The 19,975-nt window shown below is 41.0% G+C and overlaps 1 protein-coding gene, 1 long non-coding RNA gene and 1 other non-coding gene across 4 annotated transcripts; all 3 read left to right on the top strand.

Moving 5' to 3' along the window:
* Positions 1–4,962: 4,962 nt before the first annotated feature.
* On the top strand, positions 4,963–17,661 carry SLC25A3 (solute carrier family 25 member 3). 2 transcript variants are annotated; one of them, XM_032689487.1, is made up of 8 exons: positions 4,963–5,065; positions 5,220–5,376; positions 9,389–9,510; positions 11,953–12,132; positions 12,254–12,435; positions 13,144–13,316; positions 14,299–14,409; positions 14,520–17,661. In XM_032689487.1, exons 2-8 carry the CDS (start codon positions 5,226–5,228, stop codon positions 14,678–14,680), a joined length of 1,080 nt encoding a protein of 359 aa, XP_032545378.1. In that variant the 5' UTR covers positions 4,963–5,065; positions 5,220–5,225; the 3' UTR covers positions 14,681–17,661. The 2 variants fall into 2 exon arrangements, with proteins under 2 accessions (XP_032545378.1, XP_032545377.1); XM_032689486.1 differs by lacking the exon at positions 9,389–9,510 and adding an exon at positions 9,675–9,796.
* LOC116787671 lies at positions 9,804–10,514 on the top strand. Its single transcript, XR_004357373.1, has 2 exons — positions 9,804–10,321; positions 10,416–10,514. It is a non-coding gene; the product is annotated as an uncharacterized LOC116787671 (long non-coding RNA).
* LOC116787784 lies at positions 12,601–12,840 on the top strand. The gene has a single exon (XR_004357450.1). It is a non-coding gene; the product is annotated as a small nucleolar RNA SNORA53 (small nucleolar RNA).
* Positions 17,662–19,975: the final 2,314 nt, after the last annotated feature.

Genomic DNA, 19,975 nt, shown 5'->3' on the forward strand with positions numbered 1-19,975 from the left:
ATGTATCAGTGGTGTCATTTTGTGCTGCTACAGTCTTCCATACTGAAAAAAAAAAATTAAAAATCTGATAGTAAGATCAGTTCATGTCACTTGGCGGGAGGAATATTCAGCATTCTTGCACAACAAGAGTTTTGCACCATAATCCTTAAGCCTATGTTAGACCTTTAATTTGGATGGGAGGAGAAGCTAGCCTTCATTTGCTTTTCAATGCTTAAGGAACTTCCTTTTCACTTTAAATTATCTCTCGCACAACTTTGCTGCATGTTTTAACATGAAATACATCTTTCTCTTCTAGTTACATGAAATACTTTCAGTTGACCTCCTTCAGGGATACTGTTAGCATCATTTAAATAAAAACAAACCACAAACTGAACTGCGATGCAACTAATTTCATCATTCTTTCATTTTGCACTGGTTTGGAGAATCCTCTCAGCTTCAGTGTTACTTCACAGATGGTAAGGAGTTTTCTACATAAGTCCTTAAAGTAATTACATGTAGGTCAGTTGTAGTTGGAAGGCAGTGCATCTTCAAGAAATTAATGGGCTTCTAATACTTGAGGCATTTAATAGTGTGAAATAGCCCTGAGACTCATACCTTTCTCTTCCTTCCTCCCCTGGCCCCACATACGGATTTTTCAGCATACCTAAAGCTATTTATGTTATTCTAAGAGTAACACATGTAGTATTAGCTGAATAGTTGTATCTGCTTAAAGCCTAAATACTGCTGTGTAAGTTATGCTGAAGTATACAAGCATACTGTAGTCTTTGTATCAAAGTCCTGAAGCAATAGTGGGGTTTTTTTCCCTTTTACACACTTTCACTTTTGTTCCATTAGTTCATCTTGTCTCCTAGACAAAGGCAGGTTAACCATTCAGAACCAATCACAAAATAGAGCAATTTTATGGAGCAGTATCCAAAATCCAGTAGCAAAAATTAATGGAGTTCTGATGTAGTAAGTATTGTTTAAGTCCTTTTTGGGGCAAGGGCTACAAAAAGCCTGGAAAAGGCCTGTGAAAGTTAATGGGCATAACAGTGTTGTTTTGACTTCATGGGGTTTGTTCTCATGATTGGTCATACTGCTCAGAATGCTGTGCTGAAAATATGGCAGGTCTTGATTTAGCTGTCTGAATTAGAGCTATCACAGAGCTTGTGTTTTTTCCTTTAAATTGTGTGCTTATCTTTTAACATGTATACAGTCTCAGGAGCTTGGTATCAGGCTGCAAATCACTAGAGGATTTTCACCTGCAGTTTTGAGACTTAATTTTATGGCATGTGATCCATGGTGAGACTAGATGAGTAGTGTCTGAGGCAAGAAACTCTCAAGGATCTTGAATTTAAGTTCTGTGTGTGTTTTGGAACCTTGATTTGTGTTTATATAGGAAACAGTGTGAAGGAATGTCTTCTCCAAGTTTACTTTCTATAACAGCATGCTCAGTACTGCCTACAGAATGATTTCATGTCCCTCCTAGGCTTAGTCTATGTGTGTTTTGATTTGTTTCTTGTGGCACAACTTACAACACCCTTCATGGTATTAAAATTTCCTGCTAATTACCTTCTTAGATGGTTTTGTGGACAAAATATCTTTTTTAAAAAGTGTTAACTAGTTTATACAGAGTTAAAGCAGAGAAGCTGAGTACAAAAAGAATGCCTTTAAATAATAGAGCTCTGGAAAGAGACTGTTCAGCAGTAAAAAAAATATAATTAAAGTTGTGCAGCATGTCTTGCTTTGATGTGGCTAAAGTTACATATTGGGCTGAAACGCTTTAAGAAATATTTAAGACTTCATCTGACTGATTGGAATAGATACAGAGGTGGGTTGTGATGTATAATTTTTAATTTTGCGTTTACAAACATAGGTGTTTTAATATGGCTTTTAGTGTGTGTGTGGTAAGTCTACCTGTCTTTGTCTAAGACTGTCCTGTGACCTTCGCTTTTCTTTCTCCTGAGGGAGTGTACCAGGCTGCTTTGCACCAGTGCAACAGCAAGCTACAACAGATGTATAGTACATGCATGTGTTCATACAGCTCAGGGTCTACAAGTTAATTCAACTTGTAAAGCAGTCCTGAGGTGGCATAGAAACCTCTACTATGTATGTATTGATATAAAAAAAAATCCCACAAATTTTCTGTCCCACCTCATTTTGAAGTTCTTTTTTAGCATTGGTAGTCTGTGGTTAAAAAATGGTAACTTTTTTTATCATTGCCTTATTTATTTATTATTTAGGTAAAAAATGTTATGTTTTGTGGAGGAAGAACATGTAATATCTGAGAAGGATTTAGATTTTAAAAAAGATTACTAGATGAGGACACTCATGACACCAATAAGAAGAGGGGAGGTTTCACTACTTTCTGCATTCAGAGGATGTGAACTCCTGTTGTTCAATGTAGCAAGCTTGGATACTGCTGAAGGAGATGCTGCAGTGTTAAGGCTTCCCTTGGGCTGTGAAACCTGATCCATTGCTGACTCTTAAGTCTAGTAGCTCTGGTGTTGAAACCAGGAAAGTGCACATAAAATATACGCACAACAGGAGCAGGTGGTGCTGTGCTAACCTGGTTATCAAAGGTGTGGATGGTGGTTTCACTATCTCATTGTATATTTTTGAAAACAATGTCACCTGGAATATTAGCTCATAAGAGCTTTGATTTTGTTTGCAGGCTTCACCAAAGTTTTAGAACTGTAAAAGTTATTGCAAGACAGGAAATAGTCTACAATGTCCTGATTGTATGCTCTTTAGGGGGACAGGAAATGGAGGGGGGGGTCATGATGGGTGTTAATAACAGAAGGATATATGAAATTAAGAAAGTTTGGTGTTGCCAAACTGGCATTTTCCTAAACTGATAAAGCTTAAAGAGCTACTGATTAAAAATATGTGTTTAATTTACAGTAGCCCTTTTTACTGTGAATCTGACAGGTGGGCACCAAAAGGTAGCATCTTTAAAGTCTTCATCTGTCACTACCTTCAATGTGTGTCAGAATTCAGAGTGAGGTGGTTTGAATTACAGGCTCTTGCTACTTTTTTTTCCACATCTGGGAAAGGTTGAAGATATTTCTCTGTAAAATGGTCCGCATTCAGCAGGAACATGTATTATCTCTGTATTTTCATGGGGCTATGTTAGACTGCTGTTTAATAGTTCTTGTTAATAGCACAGTTGTTAGTCATCAGCTAAAACAAAAAAAAACCCTGTTCACAGACTGTAATTCAGAAGTTCAGTACTAGTTGAGCACACAAATTGCCATTAGGTGTCTCTAAATAGTCTTCTGTTCATCCTTTATAATTGGAAGGAGCAGAGATTTTCTATATGTTAATCAAAAGTCTGCAAGAATTGCAATCACTTATATCCAGTTTCAAGATAAGAGCCTGTCTTGATCACGTTTAGAGATTATTAATGGAAAATAAATATCAGTGGTTTTTAGATAAAACATTGCTAACAATTGCTTAGATTGCAAGTAATGGCAAAATGAACGATTCTGGCTTGTCTTCATTGCTGCCACTGGCAGTGAGGTGAACACTTGAGGCTCTCTGCTGGTTGCTAAATGAAGGTATTTAAAGAATGCAAGTTTAATTTGACCTTTTCCTAGAAGGCAGCTGGAGTCTAGTTTATTTTAGAGGGACCTGACCAACCTTGATTTCTGTGGCAGTGCTATTAGGTGTGTCACTTTTGCCTGTGTGACAGTGTGCCTCGATCAACAGTGTGCCTTGTTGTGAAACACAGTGAGTAGAGCCAAGGCCTAAAGGCTCTCCTTGGAAGTTTGATAGGAGCCACTGAGCTGACCAAAGGAGGGTGTTTCTTCAGTGTGGTGGTGCAGGTCTGCTGTTATTTGCATTATGTCTCTCTGCCCATAAGTAATAGCTGGGATGTTCAGTGCATGTCTCTTGCTTAGCTGGCTTCTGCACTTACGTTGTCATGGAGCACCATAATGAAAGGTATGTGATCAAGATGGTGAAAAAATGGAGTTCTTGCCTCTTTGCTAACTGGAGAGCTGAACTGTGCTGTGCCAGTTTTATACTATGTAAATCACTAAAATGAGTGAAATCACCCTGTGTTAGAAAAGGCATAGTTTAAGGTAGGTAAGGCCAATCACGGATCCTGTGTTCAGTAGCGTTCTGCTTTTCACGAACCAGTAACAAGTAATCCTGTAAGCAGCTGCAGCTGTCACAGCATAGGCCACGTCAACATGCCCTGCAAGCTTACACTCCAAAGGTGGAATTTGGCCATGGAGCATGCAGAGTGTGGTGGCAGATCTGACTGTGCTTGGTCTTACAGCAAGCTGTGGCCAGAGCCTCCCTTTGCTAAGGGAGTTGCATCCTATGGCTTTAGCAGGCTGTGGTTAGAAAGTATTACTAGATGCGGTTTGCAGAACTGGAATCTGGGGCAATACTGAGGACTTCTTTAATTTTAAGAAACGGATGTGATGCTAGGGGTTATGGTGATAGTACTGGGCTTGGTGATGTTAAAGGTCTCTTCCAGCCTTGTGATTCTATGGTTCAGTGCAAAGTGCTGCAGAGCACGGGTCAAGGCCAGCCTGCTGGTGCCAGCAGCAGGCTGCCGCTGCACGGGGAGAGCTGGCGTTCGGAATGTCTCCGGTTTGACATTGTCTGGGGCAGTGCTGCGGGAAGCACGTGAGGTAGTTGGCAAGCTCCCAGAGCCGGGCGGCGATGGGGAAGGATCAGAAGTTGAGGCGCAGGGTTTAGCGCTGGAGGGTGCGCTCAAACACCCATAACTACCCGAGGAGAAACGTGTCCCTGCCGACGGGGCCTCGGCCATCAGTCCCCGCGTTACTCGGGGCGCTGCCGCAGTCCCGGCCCGCACGTACTGACACTGACACTGGCACTGGCCCGGTTCCCCGTCTCTGGCCGGGCGCGGCCCCGCCGCCGCGTGGAGCGCGAGGCGCAGGCGCGGGGCGGGAGAGCGGCGGCTGCGGCTGCGCGTGCGCGGCCGTTATAGGCGCCTCCGCCAATCGCGGCGCGGGACGTTGCCTGGCGGCCCCGCCCCCGGCCCACGAAGGACAAGGTGACGGCGCGGGGCCCTCCTTCAGCCTCTGCCGCAGCGGCTCCATCTTGCGAGGTGAGTCGGGGCGGCGCGGCGGGCCCTCCCGCTCGGCACCGCGCTCGCCCCGGGCTGGCGGGGCCGCCTCGCGGGTGCAGGGCTGGAGCCCGGCAGTCGCGCCGTGGCGGGGTTTCCCGGTCCCACGCCATTCTGCTCTTGTCGCCCGCCTCAGGTCGCCATGTTCTCGTCCATCGCGCCGCTCGCGCGGCACAACCCATTCTACGCGCCACACTTCCAGCTGGTCCAGGACGGCGTGAGGAAGCGCCCAGCGGAGCCCGCGGAGGCGCCTGTCGCGCGCCGGGGCTTGGCGGCCGCATCGGCCGCCGAAGGTGAGAGCGGGACGGAGGGGCCGCGGCGGGGGTGAGGCCCGGGGCGGCGGTGCCCGCGCTGCCCCCACCGGCCCGCGCCTGTGTCCGCCGGGGCGGCGCAGGGAGGGTGAGCGGCCGGGAGGGGCCGGCGCTGGGCCTGTGCGTCCTCTTGGAGGACGAGGAAGGGCACAGGCGGGGGAGGCGCTGGCAGGCACTTCCACCCTCCCTGCGGGGTGTGCCGAGGGGCAAGAAGATTCGGAGTTACTGGGAAAGGACGTGGGAAGGTTCTTGCGCAGACTAATCACAGAGACCCCCGCGGAGTCTGTCTTGCGGAGCAGAGCGCTTTTTCTGTCCCTGTAGGGCCTGCAGCCTCGGTCACTGAGGTTATAAGCCTGTACTTTTTCATCCCTGGGGAAGAGCAGAGTATGAATTTGTGGATTCAAGAGACCACGTCTCCCATCCTCTTTTCCTTTTCCTCTTATTTTTTACCCTGTTTATTCACATCTGGACATTCAGACATGCCTGCAGATGTTTTTGGGCTTTTTTTTCCTCCTTTTTTTTGTCCTTAGCATTTGTAGAGTATACACCAGATAACTGCTGTTTAAGGTGCACATTAGAGTCAAGTGCTTCCCATGTGTTTCCCGATCACTTTTGTGACTTCTAAAGGTCATACCGTGATAATACTTCTAGTATCACAAACTGGGTAAGGTTGGATGAGCCCACAGTGGGTCATCTGGTCCAGGCTTCCTGATGAGGTGGGGTCATCCTAGAGCACATGGCACAGGATTGCATCCAGATGGTTCTTAAATATCTCTTGCGAGGTAGACTTCCACGATTTCTCTGGACAGTTTGTTCCAGTGTGTGGTCGCCTGCACAGTAAAGAAGTTCTTCCTCGTATTCAGGTGGAACTTCCTGTGCATTGGTTTCTGCCCACTGCCTCTTGTCCTGTCACTTGGCACCACAGAGAAGAGCCTGACCCCATCCTCTTGACACCTTCCCTTCAGATAGTTACAGACATTGATAAGATCCCCTCTGTCATCTCTTCTCGATGCTGAATAGGCCCAACTCTTTCAGCCTTTCCTTACAAGAGAGATGCTCCAATCCCTTAATCATCTTTGTTGCCCTCTGCTGGACCCACTCCAGGAGCTCCAAGTCTCTGTAGTCCAGAGGAGCTGAGAACTGGACACAGCACTTCAGATGCACCTCACTAGGACTGAGTAGAGGGACAGGATTGCCTCCCTTGACCTGCTGGCAGTGCTCTTCCTGATGCAGCCCAGGATACCATTGGCATTCTTTGGCCCTAAGGGCACAGTTTTGGTCACGGACAGCTTGTTGTCCACCTGGACCTCCAGATCCTTCTCTGCAGAGCTGCTTTCCAGTAGGTCAGCCCCCAGCCTGTACTGGTGCCTGGGGTTATTCCTTCCCAGGTGCAGGACCTTGCATTTGCTTTTGTTGATCTTCATACAGTTCTCTGCCCATCTCTCCAGCCTGTTGAGGTGCTTCTGAAGGGCTGCACAATAGTGGAGGTAGATATTAAAATTCTTTTAAGCTGTTAAAAGCTTAAAAACATCTTTTCATGAAAGAACTAAGTGGTTTCAGCAAGCCACCTTTTCAAGTACCGTGATTATTGAAGTGTTTTAGAGCACTTAGGTGAACATTCACGTAATATGTGAAAGACAACTCGGTGTTGGATGTTACTTAATAAATTTTCAAGAAATTACTTCTGGCTTTTAGTGTAGTAATCCTTTTGCCAGCTAACTAAAGCCCTAAGTCGCTGGTTGGTATGCTAAATATATTCAGTAGATGCACTTATTTCTTAAAAGCATTATGCTTAATCTTCATCCTGTTTGTAGGCAGTTGTGGTCAGAGGTGGCCAGTAGTTTTTAATCTTTGTAGTCTTTTCTGCTGGGTTCATTATTTTGCATACCAGTTGCTTCTCTGGCCTTTGTGTTGGGAGAAGGACATGTTGCGGAAGATATCTGAGCTTGCTCAAGGTCACACAAAGTCAGTACAAACCACAAGGCCTTTTAAAGAGTTCAGCTCAGGGCATCAGCTATAAACCAGCTCAGAGGCAAAATGTTCTATGATCAGCTCTTGGAATTTGTCCTTAACATGTCAGATCAGCAGCAGAGATAAAAAGTAGTTATGATGTAGCTGTCCCAACAGTAGGCTTATATTTATGCTGTGTGTTTATATTTGAGTAGCTTTGTGGTGTTTGTGCTAAGTCAGTACCTAGGTATGTTAGAATGACTTTCTTGCTCTCTGTACTACCTGTTCAGGGGTCTCTTCACAGGTAATGGTTTTTAGGACATTTGACTCTAAATACCTCTAAAATAGAAAGTCTGAGATGTACCACCACAAACTTAAATACCTCTAAAGAGCTCCAGCCTGATTGATACTGGCTTACTTTTCTTAATTGCTGTTTTTGAACACTGAGCTGACAGATCAGCCTGAATAGTGATACAGCACATACTTAAAGCTCTACTTCTCTGTGGCTACTACAAAGGTCTGTCTCTGTTAGTTCAGGAGTGTGACTTCTAACAGTAAATTACTGTGAGAAAGGGACTGCAAACAAACACTTCTGGTATCTAGGCAGTATGGTAACTAGTGAAGTGCAGTTGTGCTGCAGGCGAAAGATAGAGCTGGACAGAACTGCCCCATACAGATCTAGAGTGTGTTCCCTGATTACACCTGCACAGAATGCCTGGCCTGTGTATGTTTAACCTGTCATTCTGGAGAGTTGTAAACAGACTGCTGCTGTCTGCAAATCTACCAGCTTAGCCAAGCTATTTTGGAGGTTTGTGTAAGTCCCAGATCCGCATATTTGCAGTCTTGAGCAGTATCTCAATTGACTGTTAACTGATGTCTAACTTTAAGTTTAGGCTTAATATGCTGTCTGTGATTTGGTATTTGTTATTTTAGAATAAAGAAAAAATGATATTGTATTGACTTGGTAATTAATTTTTAAGAGTTAAGTGAGAAATGTGAATTTAAAATGTAATATATCTGGAAGATATGGAGGAATAAGTTCCCTTAAAATAGCAAAGTTACGAGCTGGATAAGCCTGGTAGTGTTAACTGCTGCTCTTTTGATACTGTTAAACATAATTGTAAATTTTTGTTGATATTCGTAAAGGAATTTATTTCAGAATCAAAAAGAGAGTGAAGAAGCTTTGCATGAGATAGGTTTTCACTGTCTTTTGGTTTTCATTAGTGTTTCTGTGGAGATAGTTCTTACTAAGTTGGTGTAACTTTATAATGACTTCCATTATATTCAAGTAACAGCAATGGATGTAATAGCAAAACATTATGCCCTTTTACTCAGGGAAATATTTTTTATGTAGTGTATTGTTTTCTGGATGCTTATTAAGTATATTAGTTTTGTTTTTACTTATATATTTCAAATGTTAAGCATGGTTGCAGAACTGTGCTGCTACTTTATCCTTATTTTGTACTGTTAAATTTAAACTTGAGTGAACAAGCTGTATATAAATTTGAGATTCTGTATTTGAAAGAAAATAAAACCTGTATAATCTGAAAAATACCTGAAAATACAGCTGCATAAACAAAATTCCAACACTGATCTTGTAGATCATTATAAGTCTCTACTTAAATACAGAAGTTACACTGTCGTACAATATTTAACCAAAGAAGCTTTGTCTCCTGAGTACTAGAGGGAATTGTTGGACATGGCGACTCTGAGTCATAATTTCTACTAGCAGCTTCTGGGATTAATTTCTGTGGTTTAAGTGTCTTGTGAACTAAAATTTCACTTTCTTCCATTGCTTGTTTAAAGGAACAAATTCAATTTGGAAGGCTTGGAATCAAATCTTGCCAGTCTAAAAGGTGGTAATTTAAAGCAAGGGAATTATTTCTGTGTATAACAGTACATTTATACTCCCATAAACTTAAATGGGAGTTTATTTCACTTTAATACTTTTGAGAAAGTAGCAGTCAGTCAATTTTGGTTTTTTTCTTATCTTTGTTACCATTTGTGATTGATCATATGTATGTAATTTTTTCCAATTAACTAGAATACAGCTGTGCCTATGGCTCAAACAGATTCTTTATGCTTTGTGGCCTTGGTGGGATTATTAGCTGTGGAACAACACATACGGCACTGGTTCCCCTAGACCTGGTTAAATGCAGAATGCAGGTTTGTTCTGCATGTCAGTATGTGATGACATTGAAAAAGCATGTTTAGTGTGGTATATTTAATCTACTAATGAATTGGAGGCTTAAGCTATACCTTGGACATCATTGTCCAACAGTGCATGGAGTTTATATAAAAGCATGGTGTGTCTTTATTTTTTGCTGCAGAATACAGTTGTGAATATGGCTCGCTCAAGTTTTATGCTCTCTGTGGCGTTGGTGGGGTCCTAAGTTGTGGCCTGACACACACTGGTGTTGTCCCCCTGGATTTAGTGAAATGTCGTATGCAGGTTTGTATAAACTTAAATGTTTCTTGAACTTTTTCTTCTATATAGACAGAATATTAACAGTGTGCAATAGGGATGCACTCTTTTCTGGATGACAGGAAGTGAGTAAACTTGAACTCTGCTTTACCAAACCTGCTGCTGTGAGAGAGAAGCAAAGGTATTTAGGATAATCTGGATGAATTATTTTTGATGACATTTTAAGGCACATTTAACTGACTATATTTGCTAAAAGGAACCCAGCACAGTGTTACTCTTGCTGGCTGGTTGCTGTCTAGCACTATTCCAGTGCTTTTGGAGTAGGAAAATAGTATCTTTGATGTTCTGCAGATCTGGATTTTAGCCTGGAGTGACATGCATGTGTAATTTTATCCATTAACACTGTGGATATCAATGCATGGCTTATGGATTGGATATTTTCTAACAATGCCACTTTGAGTAGAATGGCTAAAACTTGATTTGGTATCAGTAGGGCCATTGGTGCTTGCAGCTGGTTTCCTTGAAGTGCTTCTTGATTGACTTGAAAGGAGTGTCATTGCATCGCACTTAATTTGCGATGCCGGCTTTGCATTAAAATCATTTAGTGAACAGCCATGGCTAAAAGCATATAAATGGATTTTCTCAGGCAAATGTACAAGAATGAAACAAATTAAAGCACACTTCTAAATTTCTGGAAATATGGTAGTTAACGACTTCCTTGTAGCCTAGGCTGACACTGATTTAAGAGTTGCCAATTTTGTAATTATAAAACTCTTGAAATTAGGAGGGAACTATTAGTCAGACCTACTGGTCACACTAGGAGTACTGGATGATATTCTTTAAAATTGTGTTCTTCTGGATGGCCTTTATTTAGCATTGTTTACCAGAGATGCTTTTTCACATACTTAAGCACCTGAAATTCTGGTCTCAAACTAGAAATTCTGTAACACATCAGACATGCTTGGCTTGGGTTTACCAGTCCTGGGTTTCTTACATGGTAAGGGTGGTGATACTTCCCTCTCCAGCACTTAAGGGGATGTTCAGGAGGGCGGGTTCCATGTGAATTCCAGGTATGATCTTGTAAAACCTGTCAGCATTTCTCTTTACAGATCCAGTACAAAGCATGTTACTAATCCTTCCTAAGTTCTCCAGGAAGAAACCTGTTGCCTGCCCTCCCATGTCTTTTTAAGAAGAGGTCACCTTTGCTATGAAACCAGGACACCTGTTACATAGCTAATAACTAAGCATGGTTCTGACTGGAACGTAGCCTCATTTTACAGTGTGCCCGATGATATAGCCAGTTTTCTGAAATAATGTCTCTTTTCAAAATTGACATGTTTAGGTGAAGTAGTTCTTGAGTAGGTTGCTGCCAGACTGCAAGACACATGCAGGTTGGCATGTGTGTCCCATAGCTTTTTCTGAAACCTTTGATTGGCTTTTGGTTTGATACCTCCCTTCCTAATGCTCTGAGGAACTGTTGGATGATGTCAAATATGAAAAGTAAAAGTGTGATGTGACTTAATTACCTCTTAAAGAATTTCTGTTGAATTATTTCCTTTCACATGAAACAAAACTATTCAAGTCAATCTTTTTTTAATTTCTGAAAAGTTAATGAAATGTCAAAGTTTTGTGGGCAGAAAACAATTTCGTACGTAGCCTTGTACTTTGACTTCACAGTAAAGTATAGAAGTTGTTGAATACTCTTTGTTCCCCATTGCTCCATCTGTCTTTGACTGTATGGGGGGGATCAAACTGAAGGTGGGCAGAGAACCTTTTCTGATTAGGAATCAGGTGAATCATGAGGTTTGGTTTGTGGTGACACTTGAGTGTATGTAGGTGTGACATGTAGAGTGGATGAGATTGCTCACAGAAGCTATCAAATTTTTAAAGAATCTGATCTATACATAAGTGCACCATATTACCTCTGACAGTGTTAGAATAGTGATTTCAGTAAATCTGTTTTATAGTTGTATTGTTGATTTGGAGAATAAGCGTAAAACAAAATTCAGACAATAAGTAACCATTAAGTTACATTACTGTAGCCTTGTGGTGAGTATGTCATCTCTCCAGGGAATTTTAGGAAGCCAGCTGTCTGAGGAATTTAAAAATTTTAAATTTTTGATGGGGGTGTGAGAAGGGAAATGGTAAGCTATATCAAGTATTTAACTGCCTATTCTGTTTAGGTTGATCCACAAAAATACAAGAGCATCTTCAATGGATTTTCAGTGACAATCAATGAAGATGGCGTTCGTGGCTTGGCTAAGGGATGGGCTCCAACCTTTATTGGATATTCCATGCAAGGGCTTTGTAAATTTGGTTTCTATGAAGTTTTCAAAATCCTGTATGGCAACATGCTGGGAGAGGTAAGCCTTAAGTAGTTTTTGTAAGTGTTGTAGATATTGTATATCTACAATATAATAGTAATGTGGAGTAGTCACAGAAGCATGATTCATTAATAAAAATGTGTGTTCACATTGACTTCAGGAAAATGCCTATTTGTGGCGTACTTCGCTATATTTAGCTGCATCTGCCAGTGCAGAGTTTTTTGCTGACATTGCTCTGGCTCCAATGGAAGCTGCTAAAGTTCGTATTCAGACACAGCCTGGATATGCAAACACTCTGCGTCAGGCTTTACCTAAAATGTTTGGAGAAGAAGGCATCTGGGCGTAAGTCTCTCTCAGTTTTAATTTTTATTCAGGTTCTTGATGTTGAATAGTTTTTCTTAAGAACTGTTGCTTTAATTCCGGCTTTAGCTTATAATACGTTTTGGTCTTTGTATTTTAAGATAACAACATACTTCAGGGAATCTGTGTTGAACTGGCTGTTAATTCCACATGCTCCTTAGATCCATCTTTGTGGGTATCTTTGTGCTGAGTTCTGCTGGATAACTTCAGTTTCTAGCAGTTCCAGTCAGAGATATTCAGCAACTTTCTGGTTGTACAGTCAAAGATGCTTGAGTCATTGGCATGTAAGAGTAACATAACTGCATGTTAGCTTTCTGTTCTGATAGAATTGGCTGTAGATATACCGGTCATTTCTCACTATCAGGACTTGGCTGGTATGCAGACATTAGCCTTACTGCACTGGTAGTATCAGTACTACATGACTGCAGTGCATTGTAATCTGAAAAGTGACTACAGAAACTGCTGTGCAGCCTGGGTATCAGGAAAAGTCTAATTTGTGTTGCTATTTTAAGCTAGTGCTCAGGAACTAATACAACTTAAATTTCTGTTCTGTAGGTATTGACAGCCTTACAATATCAGTATTTAGAAGCTTTATCCTTGATAATAACAATAAGCTAATTTATTTCAAGTTGGAAATGTACCTTAAATATTGAAGAAAATGAAACTGAGTTTGTCTCTTCTCTGATTAAGTTTCTATAAAGGTGTTGCTCCACTATGGATGAGACAGATTCCATACACAATGATGAAATTTGCCTGCTTTGAACGTACTGTAGAAGCTCTCTACAAGTATGTTGTTCCCAAGCCACGAAGTGAATGTACAAAAGGAGAACAACTGGTAGTCACATTTGTTGCAGGCTATATTGGTAAGGAATCTTTAAGTCCTACACTTCATTAATGGACTACTGCAACTCTAGAGTCCTGTCTTTTCTCAGAATATTAAATAAACGTCACTAGTATGGGAGAAATTACTTGGAACTTAAATATATGCAGGGGAAAAAACTATATTCAGTCTGTTAGTGAAAAATGAGTCTGTAATAGGACAGTACTCTTAATTGTTCCTGTATATTACCAGTGTTGATGCCCAGGTTTAGGAACTGCAGCTGATTTAAGTGAAAAACTTGCATCTTTGTTGGTGTTGGGAAGGTTGAAAGGAAGGTAGGAGAAATTTGGATGGAACAAGGCTTTTCAATATCCAAAGATTCAGAAGGATTTTTTTAGCAAAAGAGTTACTGCGATAGCAGAAATGAGGTATTTTCTATTCATATCACGTTATCATAGAATCATGGGATCATTTAGGTTGTAAAAGACCTTTACGATCATTAAGACCAACCATTACTCCAGCACTACCATCTCTACTAGTGAACCATGTCCCCAGGTGGCACATCCGCACCTGTTTTAAGTACCTCCAGGGATACATCCAGGGATGGTACCTCTAATGCTTCCTTCGGCCACCTGTTCCAGTGCTTGACAACCCTTTTGGTGAAGAATTTTTTCCTAATATCCTATCTAAACATCCCCTCGTGCAACCTGAGGCTGTTTCCTCTTGTCCTATTGCTTGTTACTTGGGAGAAGAGATGGATGCCCACCTGGTTACAACCTCCTTTCAGGTGGTTGTAGAGAGTGATAAGGTCCCTTCTGAGCCTTCTTTTCTTCAGGCTAAATAGTCCCAGCTCCCTCAGTTGCTCCTCATGAGACCTGTCGATCTTCATCAAAGTCCTTTTAGGATATCAGAACATGATGTCTGTGCAATTCATTAGGAGATGTGGTTTCAGCTGGTTGTAGTTAGTGTCCACAGTAATGGTACAGCTAAAACACCACAGAACTAATGTCAAATTATTCTTTCAGCTGGCGTGTTCTGTGCAATTGTTTCCCATCCTGCTGACTCCGTGGTGTCTGTGTTGAACAAAGAAAAGGGCAGCTCTGCTTCACAGGTTCTTATGAGGCTTGGATTCAAAGGTACATCCTTACTTTCATGTATTTTGGATCAAGTGTTTGTGGTGTTTTGGGGAGGATTTCCATTTTTCCTGTCATTTTATGCTACTCATGCTTAATGTTTTGCTCTGCAGGTGTATGGAAAGGTCTGTTTGCTCGTATCATTATGATTGGTACCCTGACTGCACTACAGTGGTTCATCTATGATTCTGTCAAGGTTTATTTCAGACTTCCTCGCCCACCTCCACCTGAAATGCCAGAATCTCTGAAGAAGAAGCTTGGTCTAACTGAATAGACAACTCATGGACTGACTGCTGGCTGTTCCAGTGATGAGTTTCATGAAACTTTTATATATTTGACTATGTAGAAAACAAACTCTATATGATGTCATTATTGGCTGTGCCCTCATCTCACATGAGGGTTTAAATTCAACCACTGTCATTGCCTGAAATAAATGAGAAACAGAGTGCTTAGTGTCTGTTTACTACTGCATATGTAAGCTTCGTTTCATAGCAGCAAATATGTCAAACACTCTCCCTGCTTTCCTCTCCCCCACAAAAAAAAGTTTAAAAAATTACTGTTTTCACTGTTTCCAGAGAAGTGCCAAAATGTGTCCTTGTAGAACTGCAGAAACGAACTGCAGTCTTCTGCACTTTGAGTCCACTGATCATTTGCCTATAATAAGCTGCTACTGTAGAATACCTGAACTCCTGAGTAGCTGAGATGAGACTGCAGTCTGATAGGGCATCCTGGTCATAATACTGGTGTTCCCCACAGAGATAAAAAGAATCTTATACATCCTAAAGCTGTTTCTGCCTTTGAATGGTCATCTTGACTTAACTAACTTGACTAATTTTGACTAGCTTACTTGACTAATTTTTGCTTCTCTTGGCTTTGAACCACACCAAAGAACTTGGTCCTTCTGGTTGTCCTGTGGAATTAAACCTCTTTAACTAAAAAAATGCTGATATTAATAAAGATTTTCAAATATATCTAACCACTAAAAACTTAGTTCAGCTTTCCAATAAGATAAAAATGGCTTGTCTTTTATTTGAGAGTTGGAAAAACTTGCCAGCTTTTCCCTACGTTTGCTATGGCTGTAGTTTTTAATTTATTTGGTTTTTATGAATCAGTTTAATGCTGAGCTTTGGTTGAACCATGCACTTCTGCAGAGCAAGGAGTCATAACCATTTTTTTTTTTTTTGGACCCTGATGTGAAGAAATCTAGGTTCCTAGGCATGCAAGAGGAGACAGTCATGCAGTCTTTTACTGAAGGATGATAACGCTGCCCTCTGCATTTCACTTGTTCAGTAACCCGCAGTAGATAATCACTTCAGCCTCTCTAGTACTACTTTGTTCACATAGTAGAGCTGGAGCTGAAATTTCTTTTGTGCAAAACTGTGGATATTATCTGCCTTACAGCATGTGAGCTGATGATACTGAACTTACATTGGCACTCACATATGTTGTACTGTTCCTTCCTCTTTACTTGATTCCTTCAGAGCTAAAAGGACAATTAAGGCAGGTGCCATTGGAATAGCATAAATAAATATACTGACTGCCGCTTCTTGCTGGAGTCTGATGTGCCTGCTATTGTTTTGCTTAGCATCAAGTTTCTCACCCCTTGGGAAAACCCTCCAGCTTCCAAGATTTTGATGATTATACTGAACAAGAAAGCTGGGCCTTATTTTGAATTGCTGCCTTTCAGAATGTGGAATAAGATCTAAAACTTCTCCATTTCCCTGTCACCAGGACACTAATAAAGGCACTCTTAAAGTGGCTGGTATCTTAACTGCGTTACACAGCAAAGTCAAATACCCTAAGTCTAAACAAAACATTTGTGCAAGTACTTTGGTGTTGAATTAAAATTGTTTAATGAGAAAAGTATGTAAATCTTGTTTCCTCATAGTAAGTGGGAAGCTTTGAAGTTATTTAATGAGTCATTAAATGCTTCTAAGAGCTTTCTTGGAGAAGAACCTTTAGTATGACTTGATCTTGTATCAAGACCATAGATGTTAAATCAGCTTTTGAAGTTAACTTACGTGTGTGGTACAACTTGTTAGAAAAAAACAGTATCACTTTTGTGTACCGAATATCAGTTTCTTTAAAAGCATATTTTAACTCAGTAGATATTTCTTTGTTTGCTGTAAAACATCTCAAGTTCCTTCTAATTCTGGGGGAAGTGAAGCACTTCTGCCAAATTTTAAGGCTGGCAGAAGAGTGAGACAGGCTTGGCTCATGCAGTGAGGTAGCGTGATTGGCAAGCAACCCAATGCTGAGCTAAATTTCACAAGACTGCTTCTTGTTCTATATGTTGAGCAAAATCGCACAATTTTTCCCTAGCCCTAGAATAGGGTCAGCGTTGCGCAGTTGTTTTGCTCAGTAATAGGAGAATCTGAAGTCTGTTTTCTCATTGCTCAAGGGTAGACCTGAAACTGTCCTTGTAAAGATGCTCAGATTTATCAAGGTAGATCTGAGACTACAAGAAGCAACCAGCAGTTCCTCCTCTGTAACTGAGAAAGGGAAAATATACATAGTGATCATTGCAGTGTTGTGTTTCAGTGGAAAACTCAAGAGGGGGAGAGAATTGTCTTGCAGGTGCTGGCTGCACTGACATTCAGCCATAGGCTTGTTCAGATGCTTGTTCGGAAAGGGTTTGACATATAAAATGTTGTTTCTTAAAGTTTCTTAAAATACCTGCTGGTATTTTAAATAAGCTTCAGTGGGAAAAATGTAGTATTAAAATGCATTTAAAAGGTCAACTTGGTCATTGATAACTGCTTTGTGCATAATGCCTGGTACGTTTTCCGAAGGCTGGGAAGCTGGGGCGTGGGAGCAGTGGTGCTGTTGATGGACTCGCTCTTCCATTGCAGGGCAAGTCCTGTATCAAAAAGGAGCACTCCATTTTGAACTTTGATAACTCCAGACCCATCACTAAACCCCAAAGTGCTTTGTAAAACATGGATTATGTATATGCTGCTTGTGTATATTTTATGAATGACAAAACATCCTTTCTTGCTGGTTTTGGAGCTGAGATGAGTTTTCTGGTTTAAAGCATATAGTTATATAAATTTGGAATAACAACTCCATTCACACACAGTATTTGTATGAGGTTGTACCACAGATCAAATGTGCTGATACTTGCTGAAATGTTTGTTGCATATCATTTTAAAATGGGCTGTAATAATACAAATAGTTGTAATTAATTTACATTTCTATATAGAAATGATGTAGTTCACAGTGAAAACAATAAACATCCTGCTTTTTTATAGCAAATATGAGTACCTTGGGGAGATGAGCTTAGTAGCTATGTGGCTTTGTTACAGAATACGATTTTTGTAACTCCATGTGCTGGGGAGAAAGATGTTGCTAGCAGGAAATTCTTGGCTGAGCAGGTGTTCTGCTGTCTAAAAGTAGATTTTAATGTTTTGAGATTACTTTGCTCATGTAATTTTTCATTGTTGATTACTTGATGCTGTTGCTAGCTTTTGGTTTGTTTTTTTCCTTGCAAGTTGCTGACAAGAATATTAATTGACCAGTTTTGTACCTACAAACTAAATTAAAAGCAAAGATCTCCTGAGTGTCACTACAGATTGGGCTCCATGGGATGATCTGTTTTAAGTACCCTAGCTGTAATTTTCATTATTATCTGAATCTCTCAATCACTTGGTAAAATTGGAGAGAGTATCTTTGAGTGACCCTAGAAATGAACTAAGTAAGGGGTTGTAGTTTTCCTGAGCTGATAACTCTCCCCAGCACTGACAGTACTAAAATAAGGTGAGTAGCAGACTGCTTTAAATTTTTGAAAAATACTTCACTCTCTGCCTCACCTTTTCTACTGTAGAAAGAGCTTTGCCTCTGTCTTTAGGGCAGTGTAATTGCAAAACTGCTCTTCAGTTTTTTTGGTACAGTGGAGGTGTGTGCTTGAAGGGCAGATGGAGATTTGTAATACTTGTGCAGATTATGGGAGAATTACTGATTGCTCTCCTTATGTATGAGGACAACATGTGGATGTGCCAACGTTAGATCGAGATTTTTTAAAAATATTTTTTCCAAGTAATCCCTATGACTTAAATTTTTTCTCTTGCTTGCAGCAGGAAAGGTTTCTGAAAGGATCATAATGCTTTAGACCTGCACTTCCTGGGAAGGAAGGGTGGGTGGTCTGCATACATCTGAAGGGAAAGGGAAATTAATGGTCCTGTAACACTTTTTGCATGCTGAACTTGCCGTAGAGACCATGCACAGGGCCGTCTACTCTGCTTTTTCCTGGTAGATGTGTTCTAGAATTTGGAGGTTATTCATTTGGGGGTTGAAATCCACAGTTGTTTATCCTGGCTTATTTTCTGGTTAATGTTCCAAGGAGAGAGTGCTCTTTTCATGCAGACAGACCTCTGTTGTGTCAAGAGTGCTCTGATTAACTGTGTGGCTGGAGCGTATTTTCCACATCACTTGTGTAGATAGCACTCTGCTGGTTGTCCAGTTCTGCCTCTCCAGGTTTTTGCTGGCTACTGACGACAAATGGTGCATTCATAACGTTGAAAACAAAATAAATTACTGTAGCCCATGATGCTGTTAATCCACTGGTAACTGTGAACTGCATCATATGGGTGACAGCGAAAGATGTGCAGAGTGCATTTCTCACTCTGCTGTATCTGTGTTCCTTTTGTAACCATGTCTGTTGTGCCAAGTGCTCTCCTTGATGCAACATGAGCTTGCACACTAAAATAAGCAAAATGGAGTTGGTGGATTCACTGAAGAGCAGGCTTTAATATACAGATGAGATATATTTATTATGTAATCCTCAAACTCTTATGGTGTATGTGCATATATACTTTTGAGGTATATACAACACATGCTTTAGCATGGCTGACTGTTCTGGTTGTTGATTTTTCTGTCTCCTTTAAATGCCATTTGGTTATTTTTAGGGGCTCACTTAAGAATTGTGTGAAAGAGCAAAGGGTCAGGAGTTGGTAAAGGTGTCTGTGGATGCTTTCTAGAAACATTTGTCTTTTGACAGGTTTATTTTTGTGGTCTGTCAGGTGGACTGGAAAGGGGTAAAAAAAATTGGGAGGTAGCAATAGACGTTTACCAAAAAGAAGAAGATTTTAAACGAAGTATTTGAGGTTGACTGAGGGCAATGAAGGGGTATGGAAGACCAGCAACATGAAGCTCACCAAAAGACAGAATGCTGAATGAGGATGAGAATGGTGAGGGAGAGGAGTGGTTATATTTTCCATTCAATCAAGAGTCTAGTAGCTGCAAGATGTTTCAGGTATGACCAACTAAACAACTGAGAAGTTATAAAGGCCTTACCATATACTTACACTTCTTGATATAATTCCATTTACAGGGATTTTTTGAGTTGCTGTATTGCTCCTAGTAGGTTTTTATAGTAATTTTTATCCCTATTTAATGCACTTTCCCCCCTGCCCTTCGTCTGCTAAACCCATTCTCACTATGTTGTTACTTCAGTCTACTCCCTACTGCATTTTCAAACGTCCCAGATCTCCTGTTCTTCAGCACAGAAATACTGCCAGTGGCTCATATCAGTGTAGCCTTTTGGGATGTAAGTAGCTTCTCTTTGCAATTC

The sequence above is a fragment of the Chiroxiphia lanceolata genome, chromosome 5 (assembly GCF_009829145.1).
Source record: "Chiroxiphia lanceolata isolate bChiLan1 chromosome 5, bChiLan1.pri, whole genome shotgun sequence".
In the NCBI taxonomy this organism is placed as follows: domain Eukaryota; kingdom Metazoa; phylum Chordata; class Aves; order Passeriformes; family Pipridae; genus Chiroxiphia; species Chiroxiphia lanceolata.

What these genes read in the sequence shown, in the direction of transcription:
- SLC25A3 (XM_032689487.1), top strand. Translation starts at nt 5,226, where the DNA reads ATGTTCTCGTCCATCGCGCCGCTCGCGCGGCACAACCCATTCTACGCG. An exon ending in GGCCGCATCGGCCGCCGAAG is followed by an intron (nt 5,377 to 9,388) that starts GTGAGAGCGGGA and finishes CCAATTAACTAG; the next exon opens with AATACAGCTGTGCCTATGGC. An exon ending in GGAGAAGAAGGCATCTGGGC is followed by an intron (nt 12,436 to 13,143) that starts GTAAGTCTCTCT and finishes TCTCTGATTAAG; the next exon opens with TTTCTATAAAGGTGTTGCTC.